The sequence below is a fragment of the Labeo rohita genome, chromosome 9 (genome assembly GCF_022985175.1).
Source record: "Labeo rohita strain BAU-BD-2019 chromosome 9, IGBB_LRoh.1.0, whole genome shotgun sequence".
NCBI classification, from domain to species: Eukaryota; Metazoa; Chordata; class Actinopteri; order Cypriniformes; family Cyprinidae; genus Labeo; species Labeo rohita.
Genome location: NC_066877.1, coordinates 41,758,180 through 41,783,930, shown reverse-complemented (window position 1 = coordinate 41,783,930; position 25,751 = coordinate 41,758,180). Strand labels below are relative to the sequence as shown.

The 25,751-nt window shown below is 37.9% G+C and overlaps 2 protein-coding genes and 1 pseudogene across 3 annotated transcripts; 2 read left to right on the top strand and 1 right to left on the bottom strand.

The window, feature by feature from the left end:
- Positions 1-614: 614 nt before the first annotated feature.
- LOC127171059 (rano class II histocompatibility antigen, B alpha chain-like) lies at positions 615-5,815 on the top strand. Of its 2 annotated transcripts, none has more exons than XM_051119480.1 (4): positions 615-711; positions 3,612-3,857; positions 4,083-4,367; positions 4,536-5,815. In XM_051119480.1, the coding sequence occupies exons 1-4, from the start codon at positions 654-656 to the stop codon at positions 4,736-4,738; spliced, it is 792 nt and encodes a 263-aa protein (XP_050975437.1). In that variant the 5' UTR covers positions 615-653; the 3' UTR covers positions 4,739-5,815. The 2 variants fall into 2 exon arrangements, with proteins under 2 accessions (XP_050975437.1, XP_050975438.1); XM_051119481.1 differs by having other exon boundaries at positions 639-711; positions 3,615-3,857.
- Positions 5,409-6,707, bottom strand: LOC127171292 (uncharacterized; annotated as a pseudogene).
- Positions 6,708-9,504: 2,797 nt separating this feature from the next.
- LOC127171062 (H-2 class II histocompatibility antigen, E-S beta chain-like) lies at positions 9,505-13,115 on the top strand. The gene is made up of 6 exons (XM_051119485.1): positions 9,505-9,595; positions 10,213-10,488; positions 11,803-12,084; positions 12,258-12,380; positions 12,460-12,487; positions 12,601-13,115. The coding sequence occupies exons 1-4, from the start codon at positions 9,532-9,534 to the stop codon at positions 12,374-12,376; spliced, it is 741 nt and encodes a 246-aa protein (XP_050975442.1). The 5' UTR covers positions 9,505-9,531; the 3' UTR covers positions 12,377-12,380; positions 12,460-12,487; positions 12,601-13,115.
- Positions 13,116-25,751: the final 12,636 nt, after the last annotated feature.

Genomic DNA, 25,751 nt, shown 5'->3' with positions numbered 1-25,751 from the left:
AACAAAAAAAATTCACACTTCCTAGCTGTAATGTGCTAAACAAGATGACTGGATCTACACCAGTGTATTCTGCAAACATTTGTTGCATTCATAGCTTAACTATTAAATGGTTTGAACAATAAGTATTCATGTTCATACTCATATTTAAGCACATTGCGGTAGGCATGAACAGTAATGCTTTACACCTGTAAAAACATACATTTGCCTCAAACAAATATTTCACAGAGACTGCAGTTACAACTGAAGTTACAATATTGCAATTATGGTGTGTACTTATAAAATAAAAAAAAAACAAAACATGTAAGTACACAGTTATAACTACAGAATTGAACATGCAGGTATTTTAAATGTAAGTACAATGTAAGATCATGAAAGTACAACATAAGTACATTCAAGTGCTATATCAAGTGCTTTGAAAGTATTATAAAAGTACATAGTTGTTAAGGCTAGCAATAAGACAATAAGGGAACAATAAGGCAGTAGCGTATTGTTTTTTGCTCCCCCCCCTCACCCATAGATACAGCAGTGTCACAGTGAGGGCCGGATTGTGAGTGGAGGATGTGTTCATCACACTGAAACTAAGCTCACAGGGAGGGACTTTTGCCTGCTCTCATTCACCTCGACTGAAGTTTGTTCCTCTGTCATCGACAAACATGGAGCTGTATCTGGCCATTCTTACCCTCACTGTTTTTCTCTCAACTGATGCTCAATGTAAGTTCACACTTTGTATATTAAACTATTTACACAGAGTTCTGATATGAAAAGCCTTTGCAAGGATGTATGATTTCATAAAGTGCACTAACTCCTTAAGTAAGCAATATACACTACCGGTCAAGTTTGTCATCAGTATGATTTTTAATGTTGTTGTTTTTAAAGAAGTTTCTTACGCTCATCATGATGCATTCATTTGATTAAAAAAATCTGTGTGAATATGTTCTAAAATGTAATTGATTGCGGTGATCAAAGCTGAATTATCAGCATCATTACTGCAGTCTTCAGTGTCACGTGATCCTTCAGAAATCATTCTAATCCACCTTAATCTTAAATGTGGAAGTAAGCCTATGTGTGAGACTTTCAGTTCATTAGTCGCTATAGGGAAATTATGAGAAGAATAACAACATGCAGTAAACGGTGAAACAGTTTGAACTACAAACCAGTGTGTTTGTAATTAAGATAATACATTAAAATAATATGGTAGCCAGGGGCGTAGCAGCCATTTTAAAAGTGTGGGAGGGGAAAACTGTCAGGTGACGTGACCCTCAAAAGCAAAATAATATCATAACGTGGAAATATGATTGGGTGATTTGTGTCATCACGACATAACACATACTTACAGTGTGTGTTTGAAAAAAGGACATAGCCTAAATTGTTTACCCCAGACCACCAAAGACCAAATAAGTGAATGAATGAAAGTAATCAAAAAGAGCCACAGTGGATTTGAAGCTCATGGCAGACGTGCCCAGAGATTCGCAGGTTTCTAACAGTGAGGCTGTTACGCCCCTGATGGTAAGACATACCAGCAAATATCAAGCAGCAAAACGAGCTGTTTTGTACAGCTAAAAATAGCTGGAACGGATGAGACTGGAAGCCAGACCCATTAAATTTACAAATGGTTGTGCCAAAAATTTTCTCATCATGTACTGACCCTCGTGTCATCCCAGATGTTTCTCCAATTAACACAAGCACGTTTTTAGTCTGCATGCAAGGGAACAGGACCACTTCAGAAACCACACAAAGTGAATATGACGGTCAAGTTTAAAATATTAGTGTTTGTATTTTTCTTACATTTTCTTACACACTACTATGTGTAGTTTCTGGGCATCATTTTTGGACATCCCATACACTTGCGTTATACAAAGAGTGTTTTTTTTTTTCATGTTGTTTGAACATTAATGTATGTAGTCAGTGTATGTACAAATCTACCCTATAATGATAAAAATCCGTGCAGTGGTTTTTAATTAATCTGTAAAAATAATATCCCCTTTTTCAAATTGAGCCGTTCTCAGATGCCTGTCGTTGTGCCGTCACACCAACAGAGGCCACTCCCATGATAGTTGATTGACATGAGCGTCTTACCTCAGACCAGCTGTAACAGTCCGACCTCCATTGTTTGGATGTAAGTTAGACAAGAATATCTCTAATTGAGTGATTGAGGTGTTGTGTTGCTGGATGTAATAATGAACATAGTGGTCGTCATTTACTCCTGACATCTGAGCCGCTGAAGATGCAGTGGATTACGTTTGTTTGTGAAGGGAATGCGCCTCCCAAGCTACATATATCCGTCTATGTTCACGCAAATCATTCATGATCCAGCTTCACTTACAGCAGAAGTGAGTATAAGGGTTTTTTTATTAATCTTTGCGATCGCCTTTCCTAATAATGTGCTAGTTAGCAAGTTTAGCGGCTAAACGCATTTAAAGCAGCCTCGACCAGAATAGGATGTTTTTTGCAGAGCTGGTTTTGACAAGGTAAAAAGGGTGTTGTTTTACACTGTCATTGAGAATTTTTACCCAAAGTATGTTATAGACTTTTCATTAAGACCCTAAAGAATCATATCAACTTGTGGAAAATGGGCATCCGATGACCGTTTTAATAGTTGTTGTTGCACTAGATATATGTGTTTGACCTGTGTAATTGCATTTTGTTTAATTTTCTCCCTTTAACCAAAATTCAGTGTCTGTTTAAAAAAGCACATAACACAGTTAAAGCATCTTTTGTATTTCCATGTTTTCTACAAAGTAAATAATTTTCTGCAAAGGTTTATAACATCATTGGAACATGATGCAATGACAAGGGTCAATGTTTAATAAAAAAACATCTTGCATATTGTGCCTTTAAGAAGCATTCATCCAAAATAGATATTTTCTAACAGTGTAAATCTGTACTATCACTTCTTAATAATCTAACACATACATTTTTGCCGAATAAAGAATTATTCATTTATTTCAAAATGAAAACAATAAATAAAACAAGAACATACTGACCCCAAACTTTTGAATGGTAGTGTATATTGTTACAGAAGATTTCTAAATGCTCTTCTTCATTACACTATATTTTAAGGTGGCCTCGTTACACGTTAAATGTATTTACATGTAATTATGCATCATTTACTGTTACTTCCTATTATAATAGGAAGTAACCCTAAACCAAACTGTAATCTTAACCCTTAATATTACTCAGTACTTAAATGTATAATTACATTGTAACAAGGGAACCTTAAAATAAAGTGTAGCCCTTTTTGCTTTTGTTCATCAAAGAATCCTAAATGATCGCAGGTTCCACAAAAATATTAAACAGCACAACTGTATATATACTTCATATTACACTGTTACATACTACACATAATGTACTGACTACGTCGTTGACTGTCCACACCATTATAGATTTATTTTGATCACCATATTAGTTTTGATCAGTCAAACAGCTGATTACTAGTTAACTACCAATGGTTGATTATATTAATTTAGCATACTGGGTGTTAATAACAGGTGTATAGACCATTTTCACATTGAGAAAATACTGGTGCTTTGAATAATTATGACCAGGTTTTGTGTTAATTCCCAGAACACATTAGTTATGTAGTTTATTTGTCTGATGTTCTTCCATTTCAGTAGAGCACAACGATTTCTCAATTACTGGATGTTCTGAAACAGAAAAAGAATCTATGACTGGATCTGACGGAGAGGAGGCATGGCATGCTGATTTTAATCAAAAGACAGGAGTAGTTACATTACCTGATTTTGCAGATCCTATAAGCTTTCCAGGATATTATGAACAAAGTGTTGTAGAACTAGAAATATGCAAACAAAACCTGGCTACACTCATTAAAGCTTACAAGAGCCCACCAGAGGAAATGGGTACGGTAAAGCTTTTTTGAAGTACACTTTTGCATGAGTTTTAAAGTTTTACAGTAATGCACATCTTTAACAGAAATTAAATGAGTTACATGTTATGCATTCAGTTTTACCAATGTTTTGGCTCATAATTGTGCTTTAATATTGAAATAAAATGTGTAAATACAAAAACAAAATGAGGTCAGATTTACTACTGCAGAGTTCAAACACAGTCACGTGTGTTCACAGAACCCCCTGAGACGTCCATCTATACAAGGAACGATGTGCAGCTGACTGTTGAAAACACCCTCATCTGTCACGTGACAGGCTTCTTTCCTCCACCTGTCATTGTCTCGTGGGCTAAGAACAATGTCATTGTGACTGAAGGAGTGAATCTGACTCAGTACCGACCGAGGAGCGATGGATCCTTCCACGTGTTCGCTTATCTGAAGATCACTCCTGAAGAGGGAGACGTTTACAGCTGCACAGTGAGCCACCGAGCGCTCCAGGGCCAACCGCAGACTAAAATATGGAGTAAGAGCCATGTTCAAAAGAAATCAAATTAGATGTTATTTTCTATGAACGATGTATGTATAAAAACAACGGTATTGATTCTGTGACAAATGAAATACCAAGCGCTGAGAGGAATTTTACAATGAAACATTCTGTTGAAACACTCACTCACATTACTCTAATCACCAGGCGTCCCGACGGCAGCTGCTGTCCTGCCCAGTGTGGGTCCGGCGGTCTTCTGTGGAGTGGGATTGACTCTGGGGCTGCTGGGAGTCGCTACTGGACTCTTCTTCCTCATTAAAGGAACAACAACTGACACGCCAGATATGGCCAAAAACATCAAACATTTAATGCAGTGGACCCAATCAAAGACGGTTTCTCCAGGATTCTGAAGACAATAATACAGTGCATCTATGTGTGATTTTAGATTGCTGGTGTTGAAGATTGATAGATACGTGAATGCAAAATCTGGTTTAACCTTGGAAGTTGAAACTTGGATTTGCTTGCTATGTAGCACTAATCATGCTTGTATTTGCACACAGCAAAATCCTCTGTGTTAAATTAACACTGCTAAGTGTTTACATAATCCACACTACAGTTAAAATAAATAAATAAATAAAAACAATTAGACACACAGACATCAAGAATCAGCGTGAGAATTACAATAGCGTTTTTGTACCATGCTGTAATTCATCCATTGCTCCCATCATGCTTTGCAGGATGAATAAATTATGCAGCCTCTCCTGTTTGCCAGATCTGGACCACAAGCAGACCACAGCAATGTCACACATCAGCCAAGAACAAAGAAGTAATTCACACTGGACCTTATCTGAGCCACCAAATCTTTAAATATTATCTATAGAGTTCTCTCAGCTTGTCTAAGCTTGTTAACAAGCAAAATCACTGAAGAGAACAGAAAAAAGAGAGAAACAGAAACTCAGGTTTCAAAAACATCTCCTGATGCACAACCTTGGACACATCATCAGTGTTGTTTCCTGGACTCACGGGGTGTTTCGGGTCTTGCAACAGACACCCTCCTCCAGGCGACCCGACCGAGGCTGATCAGACCCCGGCCTGTGTCCAAGTGGCATGCTACCGCCCCCACCGCTCTCCCCTCTTCAACCAGAGCCATCTGGATGCTTTCTCCACTGCCTCCACGTTGTTACTTATGGCTCTTCTTCGGTTGACGCCTGTTATGCCCAGTGTACCATAGGCCTTACTCAGGGTATCGCTGGCAAATCCCCGACTGCCTACTTCCACTGGCATACACCTGGTCCTCCACCCATTTATCCGACACTGCTCCACCAGCTCCTGATATTTTTCCCTCTTTCTCTCCTGAGCCTCCTATATCCTCTCCTCCCAGGGCACTGTCAGCTCTAGCAAGATTAACTGTCTTGTGGCCTCAGAGACCAAGATGATATCAGGTCTCAGTGTGGACTGGATGATGTGTTGTGGAATCTTCAGTTGCCTCTCCAGGTCAACTGACATCACCCAGTCTCGGGCTGTGGAGAGCAACCCAGCAGAGCAGCTCTTTGATGTTTTCTCTGGCCTTTGTCCTTCCTTGACGAAGTGAATGGCCTTGGCTGTGGCTTGGCGGTATCGGCTGTCCTTGATCCCCTTGCTGATTGCCTCAGCAATTGACTTAAGGACCTGATCGTGTCTCCACCAATACCGGCCCTCGCCTAGTGCCTTGGAGCAGCTGCTCAAGATGTGTTCTAGCGTCCCTGGCTTGGAACACAGCGGGCATGCAGGTGTCTCTACTCTGCCCCATGTGTACAGGTTAGATGGGCTGGGAAGAATGTCATAGACCCCTTGGATCAAGAACCTGATTCTCTGGGGGTTCCACGTCCAGATGTCCTTCCAGGTGACATTCCGCTCCATCGCCTGCTCCTACTTCATCCAGGCACCTTGCTGCCGCATGGCCACTGCTCTGCTGGTTCTCTCCTCCTCAACTGAAGCACGCACCTCCTCCTGCACCAACCTCTGCCTCTCCCTCCCGCTGGCCAAGTCGTACCGGGTTGCTGTTAGGCTCCCAAGTCCAGCTCTGCCTTGCGTTACTGACCCAAGGATGGCCTTGTGCTTCAGTCGAGTTTCAGCTTGTTGGACTGCCTCTGCTGCCCTCCACTTCCTCCCTGTCCTAACGACAATCCCTGCCCCGGACACTTTCGCATCTCTGGATCCAGAATACATCAAGTGTTCCCGTGCCCGTGCCACAATGAACTCCTCCCTGACTGAGCCAAAAGGAAGTCTGAGCTTGTTGGTCTTCCCATACAGAGCGATGTTACTTAAGCTGCGTGGCAATCCCAGCCATCTGCGTAGATAGCTGCTCACCTTCTGCTCAAAACCTTCAACCACAGTCATGGACTACAACTGACTTAAGCCTTAAATGGAATTAACTGAAAATAAATTAAATTAAATCTCTGAAGATCTCAGCAGAGGAGGATTAAACAACTCCACAAACAGCTTCACCAGCTTCATGCATTACTAACCAGATTTATTTCTGTCAGATGTCTACAGAAGAAAAAACGCATGTGTACCATTTGCTTATTATTGCTCTTTTGTTCATTTTGATTGCTTCCATTGTCCTCATTTGTAAGTCGCTTTGGATAGAAGTGTCTGCTAATGATTAAATGTAAATGTCTATGGCAGTGTATTGCTTTGATTATACAACTTTCCCTGGAAAAAGCTGTTATAAATAATACGTCACTCTAAAAAATAATTAATTACTAGTTCCTATTTGCATCTCAACTGTGTAATTAGATTACTGTACAAATGATTCTTTCCAAAAAAAGTATTTAATTACTTATTACCAGTTCGTTTCTAAACCCTATATCACAGTTAATGAATGATACAAGGACAGACATGAAACAATTCTTTTAAAATAACATATAACTACATAAACTCGTCTGGTCACACTTTAGATTAGGGTCCAATTCTCACCATTAACTATGAACTAACTACACCTTTGCCTCAATATATACTACTAATTACTGCTTATTAATACTTTGTAAAGTAGTTGTTGACAATTAATTTAAAAAATTGAGTAGGTATTGGCTAGGATTAAAGATTTAGAATAAGGTCTTGCAGAGTAAGACAGTAATACTGTTAATAGTTAATAGTGAGAACTGGACACTAAAGTGCTTCCATCATTGTTATTAACTCACCAAAGTATTTAAAGTGAGAAGGCCACATAAATGCATCCATTTTACAGTTAGACTTTAAAATTTGATGTTAAATCCACTGTTGTATTGTATTGTATATAATTGTTTACACACAGTATTTAGTTTAATTACACAAGAAGTAATTGTAATTAAATTACAGAAAAAAACTTTTTCAAGGGAAAAGTAATTCAATTACAGTATCTAATTACTTTGTAACTAATTACACCCAACACTGCATACTTATTTAATTTTGAATCGATGCAATGCAATACAATCAATGGAAAAAAATATGATGCTATGCATTTCAACATATCTTCACTCACAATCTGTCAGTGCTTATGTTGTTAAATTAGTTGTACTGCCTGTATATTTTATAGCAGAATGACATATTTTACTAAATGTATGGGTTTTATGAAAATGTCCATCTCTTTTATGAAACCCACTGTTTCCAAACACTGGATGTGTAATTATTTGGTGGAAGATGCAGCTCTGCCATGTTAATCTGTGTGACTCTTGTACCTCTGTACAGTAAGTAAGTTTTGGGAGTTCATGTTTAGTCTCCTATCCTGAAAAGTCTGACTTGCAGAGATGGACTAAAATGAACTCCCAAAACATACTGCCAGATTTTGGAAGATAAATTCTTGAATCAGAGGTACAAGAGGATGTGATGCTTGTCCTTCAAGAGTCACTCTCAACTTATCTGTCTATAAAGCCTATAAAAAAAAAAAAAAACTGTCTTCATGCATTTCACAACACGTCAGCTTGTTATTCTTAAATCAGGGGCATTTTTTAGGATTTTTTACCAAGCAAAGTCTCTGAGAACCTGACACATTGCACTTCTGAAGACTCCAGGTAGGTTGCAGTTCTGGAAAATGGTGGCGCTGGAGACTAAACGGTTCCTGATGGTGTCACACCTAATTCTTCACCTTAATTCCTAATTCTTTTGCAGTTAACACGCATCTTTTCTTCTCCACCTGTTTTTTCTGACCATGCAGGCTCAACAAGCATTTCGCTGTCCAATGGTCAAGCCTTAACATTGCAAATTCTTGTAATGCATTAGTATTGCATTCTTCTCATGGGCATTTAATAATTTGGACTTTTCAGTCTTGGTTAATTATCTTTTTTGGCTCATTTTATCTGTAAAAGAAAACATGCCTAATAATTATGCACACCTGAATATGCAGATTTTTCACTTCCAGCCTTCACTTACAAATGATTAAATACAAAATTAATAGTAGTTATTAAGATTGTTGTGGTTTGGAATTGGTAAAATGTGCTTGGTAAAAAAAAATATGACCAGATTATCAACATGCCTAATAATTATGCACACAGTGTATAGATTTGTTTGTGGTGGGGGTAAATTAAACACATTCTGCGATGACGTCATAATCGTGTTGCATTGTGGTCTATAGAGCAGCCTTAAGTGTGCATATGAAGTAGACTTGCTCTCTTTGTCAAAATCAAGGGGTTGATGGTCTGTTCGTATAAACTTCCCTTGTCAACTTCACAAAGTGAAACACTTCAAAATGGCAGTTTGGATTCACCTGGGGGCGAGTGTTTAGGGAAGTTCACCAGTGCGTGTCTAAAAGGGAAGTGGAATGCAGCCTGGGTGGTTACAGAAACTCAGTTATAGGAACTAGCTACTGCGGTTGCCAGAAAACTATACATTCCTCTAGGACCATTTCTTGGTCACATTTTAATGATTTAATAATAATGAAGTTATTATGGAGAATTACCATGGATGTAAAAAATAAAGAAAAGTGTTTTTGTCCTCCAAAACTGAAAGCTTGCATTTTTTTTTCAGGAATGTAAGTTGAAAGGTCATTGTGTTTAATCTGTTTGATCGAACCATTATTTAACTTTTTTTTTGAAGCGTGATTTTAAAGTGAAAAGAGGATATGGCTTAGCAACACCTGACACATATGCAAACAGTGGTGGATTGGACAGTTATTTTAGATATTCACATGATTCAACATGAACACAGTATTGTCTGCTGTCATTTGTGACAATCAGAGTAAGTGAACATGTTCCTGCCAAATCTCTGCAGTTTCCATCACATTCTCATGCTGTCTGTATTCACCGGCGCAGGTGAGAGAAATGAGCTATGCTAACAGACACTGAAGCATTATTGTAGCACTAGCATTATTATTGTATTAAGAGTGGTGATGGGGTGGATATATTGGTGTTTTTGGTATTTAACAGTATTGGTAAGATTTAACAGGAACAGTTTCTTAAATGCTCTTGCTTATGACTGTTCTCTGCGAGTGGACCCTCCAGTGTAGTAAAATAGAAGTACAGATATTTTAATAATATGAACATGACATGTGTTACGGTGCTGTGCTGGATGAACGAGACGAGAAACGAGATACGATACAAACAAATAACAATTTAATATAAATCTTCATAGGAACAGGCAGGAACAGAACGAGACATCCACACACTTCCAAATAACGTCAAGGACCGACAGCAAACTCAAAACACAAGCAGACTTATAAAGGGAGAGACTAATTACAAACACAGGTGTAGGGGATGACGGTAATGAGGGTTACACCAAAACAGACAGATCGACAGGGGGAGACAATGGGAGAAACCAAAAGACATAAACAGACATAAATGTGACAACATGATGTTTTAGAAAGGACATCTGATTTACAACAACTGGTTGATGCGTTCAAATGCTTGTTTTTGCTTTATTGCTTTTTTAGCTAATGGATATTACAACTCCCACTGGTCACAGTGCATCTACAGCTCCAGTGATTTCAGTGACATGGTGTACTTAATCGACTATTACTTCAATAAGTATGTGTATGTACAGTACAACAGCACTGTAGGGAAATTTGTGGGGTTTTCTGAGTTTGGAGTGAAAACTGCAGAGTACTGGAACAAAAATCCAGAGTTCTTACAGCAATTAAAAGCTGACGTTGATAGAGTCTGCAGACATAATGCTGAACTGTACAAAACAGCTATCCACGATAAAGCAGGTATGTGACTCAAGACTTGTTTTAAACATTTTTATTTTTATTTTTAAAGGAAAAAATGCTAATATAAAACATTTGTAAATTGTGTATTGCATGTAATCATAATATATACTGTAAACAGGGCTTGACATGAACTTTTTTTGCTCACCAGCCACTGTGACTAGTACTAGTGGTTTTCCAAATTTAGTAGCCAATCAGCATTTTCACTGGCCACAATTTTGTTGCTTGGAAATTGCATTTTATGACTGCAGTTACTGTGTACTAAATTTCGTTTAATTTATTTCCAGGCCATTTAAAGGTAATTTTTCCCATATTAAATGCATGCATCATCTTTCATATCAAGTTCTTATATTTAATATAATAAGACAATATAGGGCTGTTGCCAATAAAAATAAAATCAGTATTAACAAAGTGATTTAGATACATTTACAGAGACAGTTAATGAAGCTGAAATGTACACAGCAAAAAAAAAAAAAACTTTTAACTTACTTTTACTTTTAACACTCGAGTGTGGAGTCAAATAAACTCCCAGTAGAGTTCATTTAACACTGGGCTTTTTGCTGTGTAGCATGTATGTATTTCCACTGCAAAATTATAATCTAACATAAATAATGTTATGATCTTGGTGTTTTAAATCTTTTTTTTTTTTTTTAAATATACAAATATGAAATGTTGGAAAAAAAAATGCAAAGATAAACTAATTTTAAATATGAAAGTAAACCGTCAGTAGGTGGCAGCAAGTGATCATTATATTGAGCGAGTCATTGAGTCATTCATTCCAAAGATTTGTTCAGAATCGTAAAAACAAATGGGTGACTGCTGTGATCTTTGTTTGGAACTATTTTCATTAAACAAATCGAGCAAAAACAGTCAACATTGACAATATTGCACTAAAATATATATTAATATTATATATATATTATATTATCCTATATAAAATCAATGTCTAATTTGCAATCGTGGTTTTCAGAGAAAACTGGCACTTGTGTTATATTGCTTAACTAGGCTCTATGTTATAAATATAAAAACTATGTCACGATACCACATGTATGTTTCTTCTATGTGCAGTTGTGTTTATTTATTTTAGTTGTCCAGTTGGGCAAGTAAAATTCTTTCGCTTGCCCCTTCAAAAAATCACTTGTCCCACACAAGCATTGTGTCAAGCTCTTTTATTGTATATAAAATTCAACCCACCAAAGTAGCTAGTGGGAGTGACCCTGTTACCTGCTACTGCAGAAATACACCCACATTTGGTGGGTTTTAATGTCAAGCCCTGGTTGTAAGGTGTAATTTTGGATGTGGCTCTTTCTGGTTCAGTGGCTCCAGTTGTGAAGCTGAGTTTAGTGAAGCGGGGCGACAGCAGACACCCATCACTGCTGATGTGCAGTGCGTATGACTTCTACCCTGAGAAAATCAAAGTGTCCTGGCTGAGGGACGGTGTAGTGGTGACTTCTGACGTGACCTCGACTGAGAAGATGCCCAATGGAGACTGGTACTACCAGATTCACACTGAGCTGGAATACATTCCCAAAGCCGGAGAGAAGATCTCCTGTATGGTGGAGCATGCCGGCTTCGAGAAACCCATGATCTATGACTGGAGTAAGAGAGAAGATTCTGACATACCAATATACAGTAGCATCCATTACAAAATAATAGCATATATGGAAATTGTCCAGGTGTCAAATTTCAGTCTGCTAAACAAAAAAAAAAAACACAAAATGTATATTTGACGGTAAATACTGTGGTGATAGAGTGATGTGTGTTCCTCACAGACCCTCCTCTCCCTGAGTTTGAGTGGAACACGCCGCTGTTATTCACTGCTGGAGTTGCTGCACTGATGCTGGGAATCATCATAGCGGCTGCTGGATTCATTTACTACAAGTCAAAATAAACAGGTCTGCGAGTTACAGAGCAATAAGCTATAAATGCCATAGCATGTAAGTTTAAAATTAATTACTCTTTTTATTTTGATAGACGAGATCCTAGTACTACATTAATGATGGTAAGTTTACATTCCATTTTAGTAACCTTGCATTTTACTCAGCATTTCTGTGATCAGACGTTTAAATGAATTACTGAATAATCAACATGAATAATAATCTCACTGAATTGCAGGTCCTCGTTCTGACGACTGAAAGAGGCCTCGTCATGGAGAAACACACACGCTTCATGGCATGACAAAATAAGTGCGTTTCAAAATAAACCACTATCATCAGAAGCGTAGCATGTTGTCAGATGTGTTTCTGGACAATATTTCAGCATCTTTAGGCAGTATTGACAGTAATGATGTTAGAAGTTTCTTTGCTTTGTGAATTCACCAGTGACCCCCTTTATATATTTCATTTTTATAGCTGTGTGAACTATTCAGTAAATGCCATTTTCTGTGCTCTGTGTTACTGAACTGAGATATCATGAGTGCATTATTATGGTATTATAGAGTATTGTTTACTGTGTTTGGAAAAATGGAACAAACTGTTTTGTATAAAGCTACAATTGTTTTTGGAAAGTGTATGGGACACCATGCTTGACTATGCATCATGTCAATCTTTCACTTTTTAATTGTGGCCAAGTCTGTGGAGAAAAAGCAGATGATCTGTGTACTGAGAGTAAAACTTTGTGATATTCTCTAATTATATTCACTTATATGTATTTTATTAGGCTTTATATTCTGTGTCCATATGTTTTAAATTATTAGAGTCTAAACTCAAATCAAGAAATTATTATACACTGTAAAACAATTGCTGTAAAAAAGGGCCATATTCTGACAGTAAAGTCCTGTTGTTTTTTTATTACACCAGCAAAATCCTGTTAAAAAACAATGCATTCTGGGTAATATTTGTTGTTTTCAAGAAAGTGGCCTTCTGCAGTAATATGAATTAACAGGACTCAGAGTCAACACTCTTTCACATCACACCCTACACCAGGGGTCACCAGATCCGGTCCTGGAGGGCCGGTGTCCCTGCATAGTTTAGCTCCAACCCTAATCAAACACACCTGAACCAGCTAATCAAGGTCTTAATAGGTATACTTGAAACGTCCAGGCAGGTGTGTTGAGGAAAGTTGGAGGTAAACTCTGCAGGACACCGGCCCTCCAGGAACAAGTTTGGTGACCCCTGCCCTACACCCTCATTCACTATTCCCTACATGAGTTTACTAATATAGTTCACCTGACAGAGAGAATGAAAACTAATGAGTGAATTCAGCCAGTGATGACATTTGTTATAGCAAGAACAATTCTATTTAAATGGTTTTGGTTAACTATGGTGTAATAATGTAGTGGTCTGATTGACTGATCTCATTCAGTAGCTAATCTTTAAAAATATGGTTTATATACATTGCAATATGAGATGACAATCTGTTATTAAGGATTTTAAAAACCTCTTATGTTCAGATCCTTTAAATCTGCAGCATCTTTTAAACACACAGACATCAAGAATCAGTATATGAATCTCAACAATGGTGACAATCAAAAGCTTCATGCTGCAATGCATGCTGGGTTCCAGCACAGTTCACAACTCACCCATGACTTCCAGCATGCATAGCGGCATGAATAAATAATGCCTCTGAATTATCAACTTATTTTCTTTAATTCTTACTATGTGCTTTTACTTTTGCTTTGGTTGTTGAGTTTTAGTAACATGTTTTGTGATGTTCAGAGCTGACCGGTTTATTTATTTTGTTGATTGTCACCTTTGTTGAGATTCATAAACTGATTCTTGATGTGTGTTTCACAGCACAACAGCGCTTTTTATATTTATTTTTTGTGTTGTAAGTAATGTGTGTGATTTTTTATAATAGCTTGTTTGTTCTTTTGTTCTAATATGTTACTATAACAGCGCTTTAATAAGAGAAGAGGCACTGGATAAAATCTGTGAACTTGGTGTTTAAAGTTGGTTATGTCATGAACAAAAAATGAACAATATTTTCCCTTTGCTATTTTTTGCCACAACGAATGTGTTTAAAAACACATCATCATAGTAGTGATGACTGCTTTTGAAACACTGCTGCATGAAATTTCAAGTGATTTTAGTAAACAAGGCTTCATTACATCATAACTGTTTCAAAACACTTTGAAATTTCAATGGTTTGCCATTGGACAGCTATCTCTGTGAACCTGTGAATTATGTGAGTTCATTGAGATTGCCCCCCAGCAAATAACATATATCAAATCAGTTTTATCAATTTATAGTTTTTTTAATTAACTTTTTTAATGAGACATGTATTATTACATTATTTGCATTTAACATTATAACACATATTTGCATTGAGCAAAAAAAAAACAAAAAACCTAATGTTAAAAAGTCAAGGTTCAAGAGCCCAACTAAAGCAAACACAGATCTCCAGCATGGTAGTGTCAAAAAAACATCTAAACCAGGGTGTTTTGGCACCCTGGAGAAGTTTTGACATGCCCTGACATTTGTGCTTTTTTCAGTATCTTAAAAACATATTCATGGCTGAAGGTCATGAAACACATTCAGATCATTAGTTCACAAGACTTTTGAGAACTTGATGTGGTAGTCTAGAGTTTTTTCTAAAAGATAATGTGAAAATCGTCACATTCACTTGTTTACAGAAAACAATATATTGATTTAAATTTTCTAAGACATGTTTTGTGATAGAAAGGGAATATGCGAGGGAGTGACAACGGGCATGAATATTTAGTGATTCACACCTGAGAGACAAAAGGCCCTCCTCTAATGGCCCATCAATGAGACTGTGACTGTCAGGTAGAAACAATGAGAGATTCAAAGAATGGAGTTTTAGACTATTTGTATTTTATTTACAACACAGTATCATCAAAACATACAAAATGAAGGTCAAAAGCACATGATTGACCACACTGATGTTACATGTACAGAGATGTGAACAGACTTTGAGTCATTTCTGAAAACTGTTTTCTGAATTCTGTTCAACAAGTGAAACAAGTAAATTATACCTGATATTTAAGTGATTGCTGCTTTTTTCAATGGATTTAAGAAACAAAACTCATCATCAGTAGTCCAGAAATTTTTTTATGATAAAATATTAGTGTAGTTGAACATCTGACGTTGGTACAGCACACTTCATGTGGCATTCATCTGTGGTGCAGGTATCAGATCACTAGAAAACTAAACAAAACAAAAACAAACCATCTGTGAGCATGTTAATATCAGGAGCATCTGTAATATGTACATATAGTATGATTTTGTAGACATAGACTCACACATGCTTTATACTATCATAAAAAAGGCATTTTATATCTGAGAAACTATTTATTATTGTTTAGCATGTTAAACATCTACTCATAAACAGAGTATTAATAATAAACTAATATTATCCTATTGTTATATGATAAATAAATAAATAAATAAATAAATATGAATTTATAGTCATAAACACAAGCATACTTTGTGTTATACAATACAAAACCATTTTATGTCTGGGAAACTAATTTACTATTGTTAAGCACGTCATAAACATATATTCGTGAACAGAGTATATGACAGTAGTTTTGTCTAAACAATCTTAGACTCTATCATTCAGTGTTACAGTGTAAACACTATTACTTTTATATCGCATCATTATTACTCTGCTGCTTGGATTACGTTTACGTTTTGTATGCTGTTGGACTGCCTTTCCGGTTATTGACCCTCTGCCTGTTTCCACGTGTATGTTTGCTGTCGATTGTAATAAACTTCTGCATTTGGATTCGAACGCCGCCATGTTGTTCCTGAGCCAAGCCAAGTTGCAGCAGATCTTCACGAGTCAAGTCAAATTGCTGCTGTCTTCCCTGAGCCAAGTCACACCGCAATTAATCTCCATGAGCCAAGTCAAGTTGCGCCTGTCGTCCATGCGCCAAGCCAAGCCACGGTTGTTCTTCACGAGCCAAGTCAAGTTGCGGCTGTCGTCCATGAGCCAAGCCAAGCCACAGTTGATCTTCATGAACCAAGTCCGGCCACGGCAGGCCTCCCTGAGTCAAGTCCGGCCACGGCAGGCCTCCCTGAGTCAAGGCAAGAAACTGTTGTCCTACCAAAACCTCACCAGGTCCCCTTTAACCTTCCCAAATTACATCACGTCTCAGCTGAAACCCCAGAGCCCATGCTCCCAAGCCACGCAGAGCCCACGCTCCCAAGCCACGCAGAGCCCACGCTCCCAAACCACGCAGAGCCCACAGCATCAGCACCCTCAAGGTCAACAGACACCCCACTATCTACTGTGCTGCCTGTAATGGCCGTAGCCATTTTCAGTGTGTGGGCTGCACACTGTGCTCCAGAGGCCTCACCTGTCCACAAGTCTACGCTAGAGGCCTCGCCTGTCCACGAGTCTACGCCAGAGGCCTCCCCTGTCTATGAGTCTGTGCCAATGCCCCCAGAAGTGGCAGCTCCAGCTGCAGAATCTCCTAAAGGGGCGGCGTTTCCCCACGGACTCTCTGCCTGTCCTGTCACGGCCAGGAAGACCATTTATAACTTCCCTGCCACACCTGCCCAAGCATCTGCGCCCATGTCCCCAGAGGTGTCAGCGCAAGCTGTAGATCCTCCTATGGGGGCGGCGTCCCACGATGAACTCTCTGCCTGCCATGTCACAATCAAGAAGGCCAAAGAAATCATTCAAGTACACACCGCTCTGCTATGCATGTCATTAGTCCCACTGTGGATATCTCTACTTCTGTTTGCTCTGCCTGTTCTGCCTGGCCTGCAATGGCTCCCTGTTATGCCTGCTCTGCCTGCCTCGCCATGGCTTCCTGTTCTGCCTGCTCTGCCTGCCTCGCCATGGCTCCCTGTTCTACCTGCTCTGCCTGCCCCACCAAAGTTCCACTGTCTGTCATTACTCCACGGCCCAGGCCCTTCAGTGTCTCACGGTCTGCTATTGCTCCATGGTCCAGGACCTCCAGTGTTCCACTGTCTGCCACAGCTCCACGGCCCTGTTCCTCCAAGGTTCCACTGTCTGCCACAGCTCCACAGTCCAGGTCCTCCAGTGCTTCACTGTCTACCACTGCTCCATGGTCCAGGTCCTCCAGTGCTTCACTGTCTACCACTGCTCCATGGTCCAGGTCCTCCAGTGCTTCACTGTCTACCACTGCTCCATGGTCCAGGTCCTCCAGTGCTTCACTGTCTGCCACTGCTCCATGGTCCAGGTCTTTCAGTGCTTCACTGTCTGTCCCTGCTCCACGATCCAGGCCCACCTGCTCTACATGGACCTGGCCCTGAATTCTTTTTGGCGTTATCAGAAAAAACTGCCACAAAACATGCCGGCGTGTTTTTCGACAATATGTGTTAACTATCATCCAATCACATTGCTGCCTACACAGCAAAGAGCCCAGTGTTAAATTAACTCTCCCGGGAGTTTATTTGACTCCACACTCAAGAGTGTTAAAAGTAACACTGAAGCAGAATTAAAGTTAATGAGATAATTAGTGATTAATTAAGTGATGATTGACCATTATTGAAGACACTTGAGGTGAACAAGCAGAATCACCAAAAGAGAAAAATCACAATTTTGTCACCACTATAGTGGTCAGTGTTTACATTAGTTGGGCTCTTGGCTCATGTTATATGTTTTTAAAATGTATTTTTATCAGAAACTTTGTAAAACTTGTTTAATTAAGACACACAGACAAGTCAATGTACACGTGATCTTGATTGCCAGTAGAACGCACTCCACCCCAAGCTATTGCCACTCTGTCACAGACTCTGTCATCTCCCATAATCCATTACCCAGGTTCAACACCATGATGAACCATACCTCTGCCTTAGTCATTCTTCACTAAGTGTTGCTTGTGTCAGGTGCTGAGTTTCTTAGCTGTTGTGTCTGGATTACTCTTGTTTTGCTGGTAAAAGACCGTTGCCTGTTTTTGGACAACCCTTCAATAAACACTGCGTTTGGATCCTCAGCCTTCGTGTCTCGGAGCAGTTCATAACAAGAGCTCACATTATGGTACTGTAAAACAAGTCACTGTAAATGTTATCTTGAGTCTATAAATCACTTTCCTAGAATTAAGTAGGTAGGTATTCTAGCGTGTGAAAAGTTGCAAATCAGTTTCAAAATTATATGCAATGTTTACCTTCACTAGTTTTTGTGTTGAATATCTATATTAAAAGGTTGTAAACTGTTTAGTGTGCATTACACATATAGGTGTCATCTTCAATATATTCTGTATAAAACAATAATGGCAAGGTAAAAATGAAATTGATTTTGTTCTTTATGTGTTAATGCATGCACGGTTGATACAGGATGTTGTTGCATGTGTGGGGAAATAATGTTCATTATTTTGTGGATACAACAAGTTAAACTCCATCATATCAGCACAAAAATAAATGTCAACTCATTCTATAGTTAAGGCAGTAAACATTAAAACATTCCTCATTTCAATAGTATTGTATAGTATAGTAAGGCATTATATATGTGAGCATTATTTGCTGATTTTTGTTTCCGTAATCTTTCTTTCTTTCTTTCGTTAAGCTGGTAAACCTAGAATTTTTTTTTAAGATGCACATGGATACCAGAAAATGGTGTGACAAACTATATCAATTTATTTTCTGTTGTGCTCAACATTGTGCCACAAACATTGTAAATCGAGTTAAACATCTACTCAACCCAGAACATCCTATTAAATATGATTAACAATTAACTTGAACTACTTCTTCATCTGAAGCAATATAAATCAAGCCCAAAAGATAGTGAGTCACTATAAAAAGAGCCTGAGGAGTTGTGGGGATGACAGAGCAAGAGCTGGACACAAACATCAGTGAAGAATGAAGGATTTGTTATGTATCCTTGCTGTTGTTGGAAACCTTTGTGTTTGTTGTACAGCAGCAGGTGGACGGAGGACGTTGTGAGAATGAGATCAGTCAACAGCTCAGCAATGAGGACAGAAGACAGAATCCACCTGAAACAGACACTCTGAGTGATGCTTCAACTGACAGCCAACAATACTGCCATCTGAGTTTCTCTGACATCCACACAGCACTGAGAGAACTGACCGCCACAGTTACAGAGCTGAAAGTAAAAAACAGAGATTTAGAGACGCGACTGAGAGAAGAGCTGAACAAGAAAACTGACGGTATCTTACCAGAACATTCACTCTTTCATCAGTTTCTCTCAGAGGAAACACCAGTGCAATACACTGCACAGTGTAAAATTGAGTACTTACTGTGTAAATTGTGTTATCTATTATAATAAGCATTATAAATGTCACTTAACACAATCTTTATTCCTTCACAGCAATTTCAAATTTCACTCTGACTCAAATGGAGGCGCTGCAAAAGTAAAATAGAGGTGAAACATTGTGTTTGAATGATGCTAGTAATGCATTGTCAGTGTAAAACAGTAATATAAAACAGTATTGCTTATGTTTTTCAATCACAGACAGAGAGATAGCATTTTCAGCTGCAGTGTATCAACCTGGAACAGCCGGATATACTGGCCCTTTTACCACTGAAAGCACACTAATTTACAGTAATGTTTTTGCAAACATAGGAAACGCCTACAACCCAGCAATGGGTAATTATCAATGAATGAATCCTGCTCCATTCAAACCTCTCTGTGGTTGAGTTGTGTGTTAAATGATCTAAAATGTTTCAACACTATTACACTGCTTGGTAATTAAGCAATCATACAGAAAACAGCTGAATCTCTTCTTTATCCCTTGTTATTTGATTCAGGTGTTTTCAGAGCACCACTGAAAGGAGCATACATGTTCAAAATCACTGTCTTTGATCATGGTAATCCACATAATCCAACCTCTGCCTGCATTATGAAGAATGGACAGGCGGTGGCTGTAGCATATGCTCATCAGTCTCATGGTGGGGTAAGCACCTCCAATAGAGTCGTGTCGATCCTGGAGGTTGGAGATGTTGTCTTTGTGAGACTTCGGTCTAACAGCAGGATATATAACAATATTCTCAACACTTTCAGTGGTTACCTGCTGTTTTCCTTAAAGCCCTCATGAAATCAAAATTGACAAAATTTACTTTGTTAGCGTGCATTGTTTAGTGTTAAAGTGAACAATTAATCTGTGCAAATGAATGTCTTGGCAATCTTTCATCAAAATCCGATCATTTGGTTCCCAGTGGCGGAGCTAGATTTTTATACATGGGTTGGCCAGATTTCACATTGCTTCAGGGACAAAGGGGAAGGTCTTCCACTGCTACAGTATACAATCCAGTGTCTAAAGTAACAGTAGATCAAAAGCTAGTCCCTTGTCTGTTTACACAAATTACACTGGAGTATATAGAAACACACACAGAGAAACCAGTGAATAGTGGTACAAAGTACCTGAAAGCCATACTTAAGTACAATACATATCACATACTTTAAGACGTCTACTCAAGTAATATTCTAAATGGTGACTTGAACTTATACCAGAGTAATTTTCTGGCAATATATCTGTACTTTTATTTAAGTGCTAAAAAGTATTTTTTAAATCTTAAAGATACTTAGGTATTTAATCTCAGAGGGGACATCAGTGCATGTAAACTGCACAGCCCAGTGTTAAATTAACTCTGCTGGGAGTTTATTTGACTCCACACTCAAGAGTGTCAAATTAACACTGAAGCAGAGTTAAAGTTAATGAGATAATTAGTGATTAATTAAGTGATGATTGATCATTATTAAATTATTATACATTACATGATCACACCTGATGTTAACAAGCAGAATCACCAAAGGAGAAAATCAATGTTATGTCACCATTATAGTGGTCAGTGTTTACATTAGTTGGACTTTTGACACAATTTCTGAAACTTGTTTAGGCACACACAGACATCAAGAATCAGCGTATAAATGGGGGTCGACTTCCGGACGGTAGATGGAGTAGATGTGTTTGTGTGCACCTCCTGCTCTAATTGTTTCTTTTGAGCCACTCCACACGTTAATTTTACTTTTAAACGGATCATAAGGACGAAATTTATACTCTTTCGTTAACATGGCTTCAAAAGTGATTAAACAAAGCAGAAAAGAAACCAAAATGGACTCCAGTGACAGCGACTCCAGCGAGCTCAAAATGGCAGGGATTGCTATTGGATAAACAGTCTGCTATATCCTCACTCAAGACCAAGATAGACTGTGTTCAAACGGCAGTGTCGGATCATTCCTCCAAGACTGCTTCTCGAGTCCAATGCTACCGCGCTTGACGAACGCATGCTTACACTGGAAGCGACTTGTACCACTCTGTCTGACAGCAACGCGAAGTATTTAGCTAAAGTTACGGATCTCGAATCGCGCAGTCGCTGGAACAATATTCGCATTATTGGTCTGCCGGAATCTATTGAAGGACCCCGTCCTTCTTCGTTCTTTTCACAGCTTCAATTTGACATCCTGGGGAAGGATGTTTTGTCTTCTCAACCGGAGATCGACCGGACCCATAGGGCTCTCATCGGAAAACCTGTGGCTGGAGAAAAGCCGCGCACTGTCATCATCCGGCTGCACCGTTATCAGCAAAAAGAGCTGATCATCCGCGAGGCTCGAGCTAAAAGAGGCAGACTGATGTTCCAAGGTAGCCCGATCACCATATATGAGGACTATGCACCTGAATTGATGGTACAACGAACTAAATACAGAGGGGTGATGACTGAACTGTACAAATTGGGACTCAGACCAACCCAGCTCTTTCCCGCGAGGTTGTCCATCAGGACCAAAGACGAGAGTAGGATGTCATTTTCGTCGGTGTCTGAGGCTGAAGAGTACGTGGCATCAACCCGGACTGACTCTCCTTAGTAACACAGTAGTTGCGTCATTAAGTCCAAATATCTGATGTACAGCCGACTGCTTACTGTACCGATATCCTTTTCTTAAATTATTATTATTATTATTTTTTTTTTACTTTATTAATATGTCAGCTGCCTATTTCAAATACATATGTGTACTGCATAGACTGTGTTTTGGCTTCACCCAGAAGTTATAGTCACATATACTTATAAATAGAGATATACATTTAGTGGTGTATAGGTAGGTACAGTATAAATAGTGTATTTATATAGACAATGTGAATGGTAATGCGGCCATGTTGACTGAAATTTCATGTTATTTCTTTCAATTTTCATATTTCTTTCATTTATTGCCTTTTTGAGGAGAAGTTCATCTTCTTTTTGGTGCACCTAAGAGCTTTATTTAATTAGTGATCTGTATTTAAGAGATCACCATCGGTTCAATTACATTGAATTATTAGATTATATATGGGGTTCTGTAGTTATTTGTTTGGTTCTTGTATTTTTCTTTTCTTCGTTTATTAATTCTTTCTTTGCAGTAGGGTATTGTTGAAGTCATGTTCCCACCTCATGACTTCTTGATTGGTTCTTGTGCCTTTTTATTATTATTATTTATTTATTTTGTATGAGTGTGTGGGCTCTAATTTTTGGTAAAGTGGGGGAGCTTGACCTAGAGAGTGGTATTAGTTGTCAAGCCCGAGTGCTCAGTTATGTCAAGTCTTTCTGTGGGGTGGGTTTTTGCACTATGTTCTATGTTCTATTATTTTTTTTTTTCTCTCTTTTTGGACTTTTGGCTCATTCTCTTCATTCTTCTCATCTTCCTCTCTTTCAGTCAGGACCTTATCAGAATTATGTCAAATTTTTAAATCTATAAAATGGCTAGTGTTTCTACAATGACAGGCCATAGACTACATCTTGTCTCTTGGAATGTCAAGAATAATAGTGTCAAGACTGGCAAGGTACGATTGCATTTACAGCACCTAAAGGCTGATATTTCTGCAAGAAACACACTTGCAAACAGCACATTTACTCCGTATCAAGAGAGCCTGGATGGGTCACTTGTACTATTCCAAATTTTCTCAGAGAGCTTGTGGTGCTGCTATTATTATACATAGAAAGGTTATGTTTGAAGAGACCCACACAATTTCTGACCCAAATGGTCGTTTTGTGGTGGTCTCAGGTAAGCTTCATAATGTGTCAGTCATCCTAGTTTCAGTCTATGCCCCCAACTGGGATAATGATGAGTTCTTTGATAAGTTGTTTTTCAAGTCTTCCAAATGTGAATGATCATCATATAATTTTGGGGGGGATTTCAATTTAGTCCAGAATGTTTTGTTTCATAATGACGACGGATATTGTACTCTTTTAAAACAGCAACCGACTGTTTGCAAACTAGACATACTGCCTTTGATTTGACTTCAGTGAATAAAAAATCGTCTTGCCAAACTTTTTTAAAATTTCTCTTGTCTGTGTGCCACCGCCTTGATTTCTCCATTATTGCGTTTGTTAATTTGTTGACGTTAATTGACGTGGAGTGTTGCAAAGCATGCGGTGCTGCACTTTGAATTGCGCATGCACGGAAAAAAAAAAATCGAATTAATTTACATTTAATTTAAACATTTAATATCAGTTTACTCTTTTGTAGTTCAACAATAAAACAAAACAAAAATGTTATGTCAAACTACAAATGACGATCTGTGTCGAAGGCATCCCCCTCCTTTTTTACACTTCACCAGTTGCTTCAGTACATACTAATGGCTTGCATTCACCTCTTTTTCTCTTCAGCGTGGGAGTGAATCACTGAATCATTTTTATCAACTGATTTGTTCAATAAGTAAACGCTGCCCATTGCTCAGAGATGCAAAACAGTGCTGTGATCTTTGTTTGGAACTATTTTTGGCAAAATTGAGCAAAAAACAAGTAATATTATGTCTAAAATCTAAGTCATTTGTTGCTTTACTGAACTTGTAGAAAATGATTATTAAAGCCTTTCTGTATTTTTTGTAAGCTGACTTCTCTACTCATACATGGAAACTTGAACACACAGTGCCGGGTGGTAACTGGATCAGATTTCGTTATCAGATTTCATGAATTAATTACTTGTAATTACGTTATATTGCATTTGTAAAAAAAAAAAGAAAAGGAGGAATAGAGAGATTACACAGCATTTGACTAAAATCATTTCACTTGTAAGGAGTGTTTTCTCAGCATTGCAACATGTGTAATCAGCTCCTGACAAACACATTGACACGTTAATAAGTAAAACATCAGCATGTTCACAGATCTCTATCTGTTATTAGTCATATGACTTGCAGTTAAAAAAATATTTTTATTAAGTGTTTTTTAATTGATTTTACTTTCAAATTATTTAGTGTAATTTTACATCATGAGTTAATTAATTAATTAATAGCTTTTTCCTAAACCCCCACAGTTCTTTTATGAACCCAAGCTTGGGAAACCTAGATGCAATGCAGTGTTTAATACACTCTTCATACTGTTGATAACAAAGAGAGGAATATATTTTCTTAATATTTGATTAATTTATTAGGGTAGGAATTTTGGATTATAACCTGTTACTTCACCATGTTTTCTGATTATATTTTGTTTCTTAAAGGGGTAATTTTCCCATTTTCCACAAGTTGATATGATTCTTTAGGATCTTAATGAAATGTCTATAACATACTTTGGTTAAAATTTCTCAATGGTAGTGTTAGAACCGGATGAAGCAAGAGATGTCTTTTTATTCATCTTTGAGTATCTGGAAGAGCCGGACACATTCATATCAAACTGTCTTGATGAACAATGCCCCATGCCATGTTCTGTGAATAGTCTTTCAGAGCCAGGAATCTCTCTGTGTATCCTATGTATGTAGGTATGTGTACTGCATAACATACTGTTTGTCTGATCATTTAACTGTTCATTGACCTGCTCAGACTCATGATATTTCGAACATATATTTTGTTAAACACAACCAGTCAAAAGTTATTGAACAGTAAGATTTTTAATGTCTCTTTTGTCCACCAGGCCTGGATTTATTTTTATTTCAAAGTATAGCAAAAACAGTAACATTTTATATAAAATATTTTTACTATTTAAAATAACTTCTTCAATTTGAAACAGTTTCTATATTTCTATTAAAATGTAATTAATTCCATTGATTTTAAATATGACGTTTAGCATTACTCCAGTCACATGATCCTTAAGAAATCATTCTATATTCTAATTTGCTGCTCAGTATTATTATTATTATTACTATCATTATTAAGTTGAAAACAGCTGAGTAGATTTTTTTAGATTTATTTGATGAATAGAAAGTTCAAAAGAACAGCATTTATCTGAAATAGAAATCTTTTGAAACATTATGTCTTTATCATCGCTTTTCTTTAATCTAAAGCATCCTTGCAAAGTAAAAGTATTCATTTCTATAATCTATTAACTCTATAATATGCTTGTATATACACACACACACTGAGTCCAAGCTTTTGAATAGTATAGTGTATAATGTTACAAAGGCTTTTTTTATTTCAGATAAATGCTGATCTTTGGATCTTTCTATTTATCAAAGACTCCAGAAAAAATGTA

Bases quoted from the DNA above. Each gene is read 5' to 3' on its own strand.
- LOC127171059 (XM_051119480.1), top strand. From the start codon at position 654: ATGGAGCTGTATCTGGCCATTCTTACCCTCACTGTTTTTCTCTCAACT. The intron at 712-3,611 runs GTAAGTTCACAC...CTTCCATTTCAG, and splicing joins TCTCTCAACTGATGCTCAAT to TAGAGCACAACGATTTCTCA. The intron at 3,858-4,082 runs GTACGGTAAAGC...GTGTGTTCACAG, and splicing joins GAGCCCACCAGAGGAAATGG to AACCCCCTGAGACGTCCATC.
- LOC127171062 (XM_051119485.1), top strand. From the start codon at position 9,532: ATGTTCCTGCCAAATCTCTGCAGTTTCCATCACATTCTCATGCTGTCT. The intron at 9,596-10,212 runs GTGAGAGAAATG...TTGCTTTTTTAG, and splicing joins GTCTGTATTCACCGGCGCAG to CTAATGGATATTACAACTCC. The intron at 12,085-12,257 runs GTAAGAGAGAAG...TGTTCCTCACAG, and splicing joins ACCCATGATCTATGACTGGA to ACCCTCCTCTCCCTGAGTTT.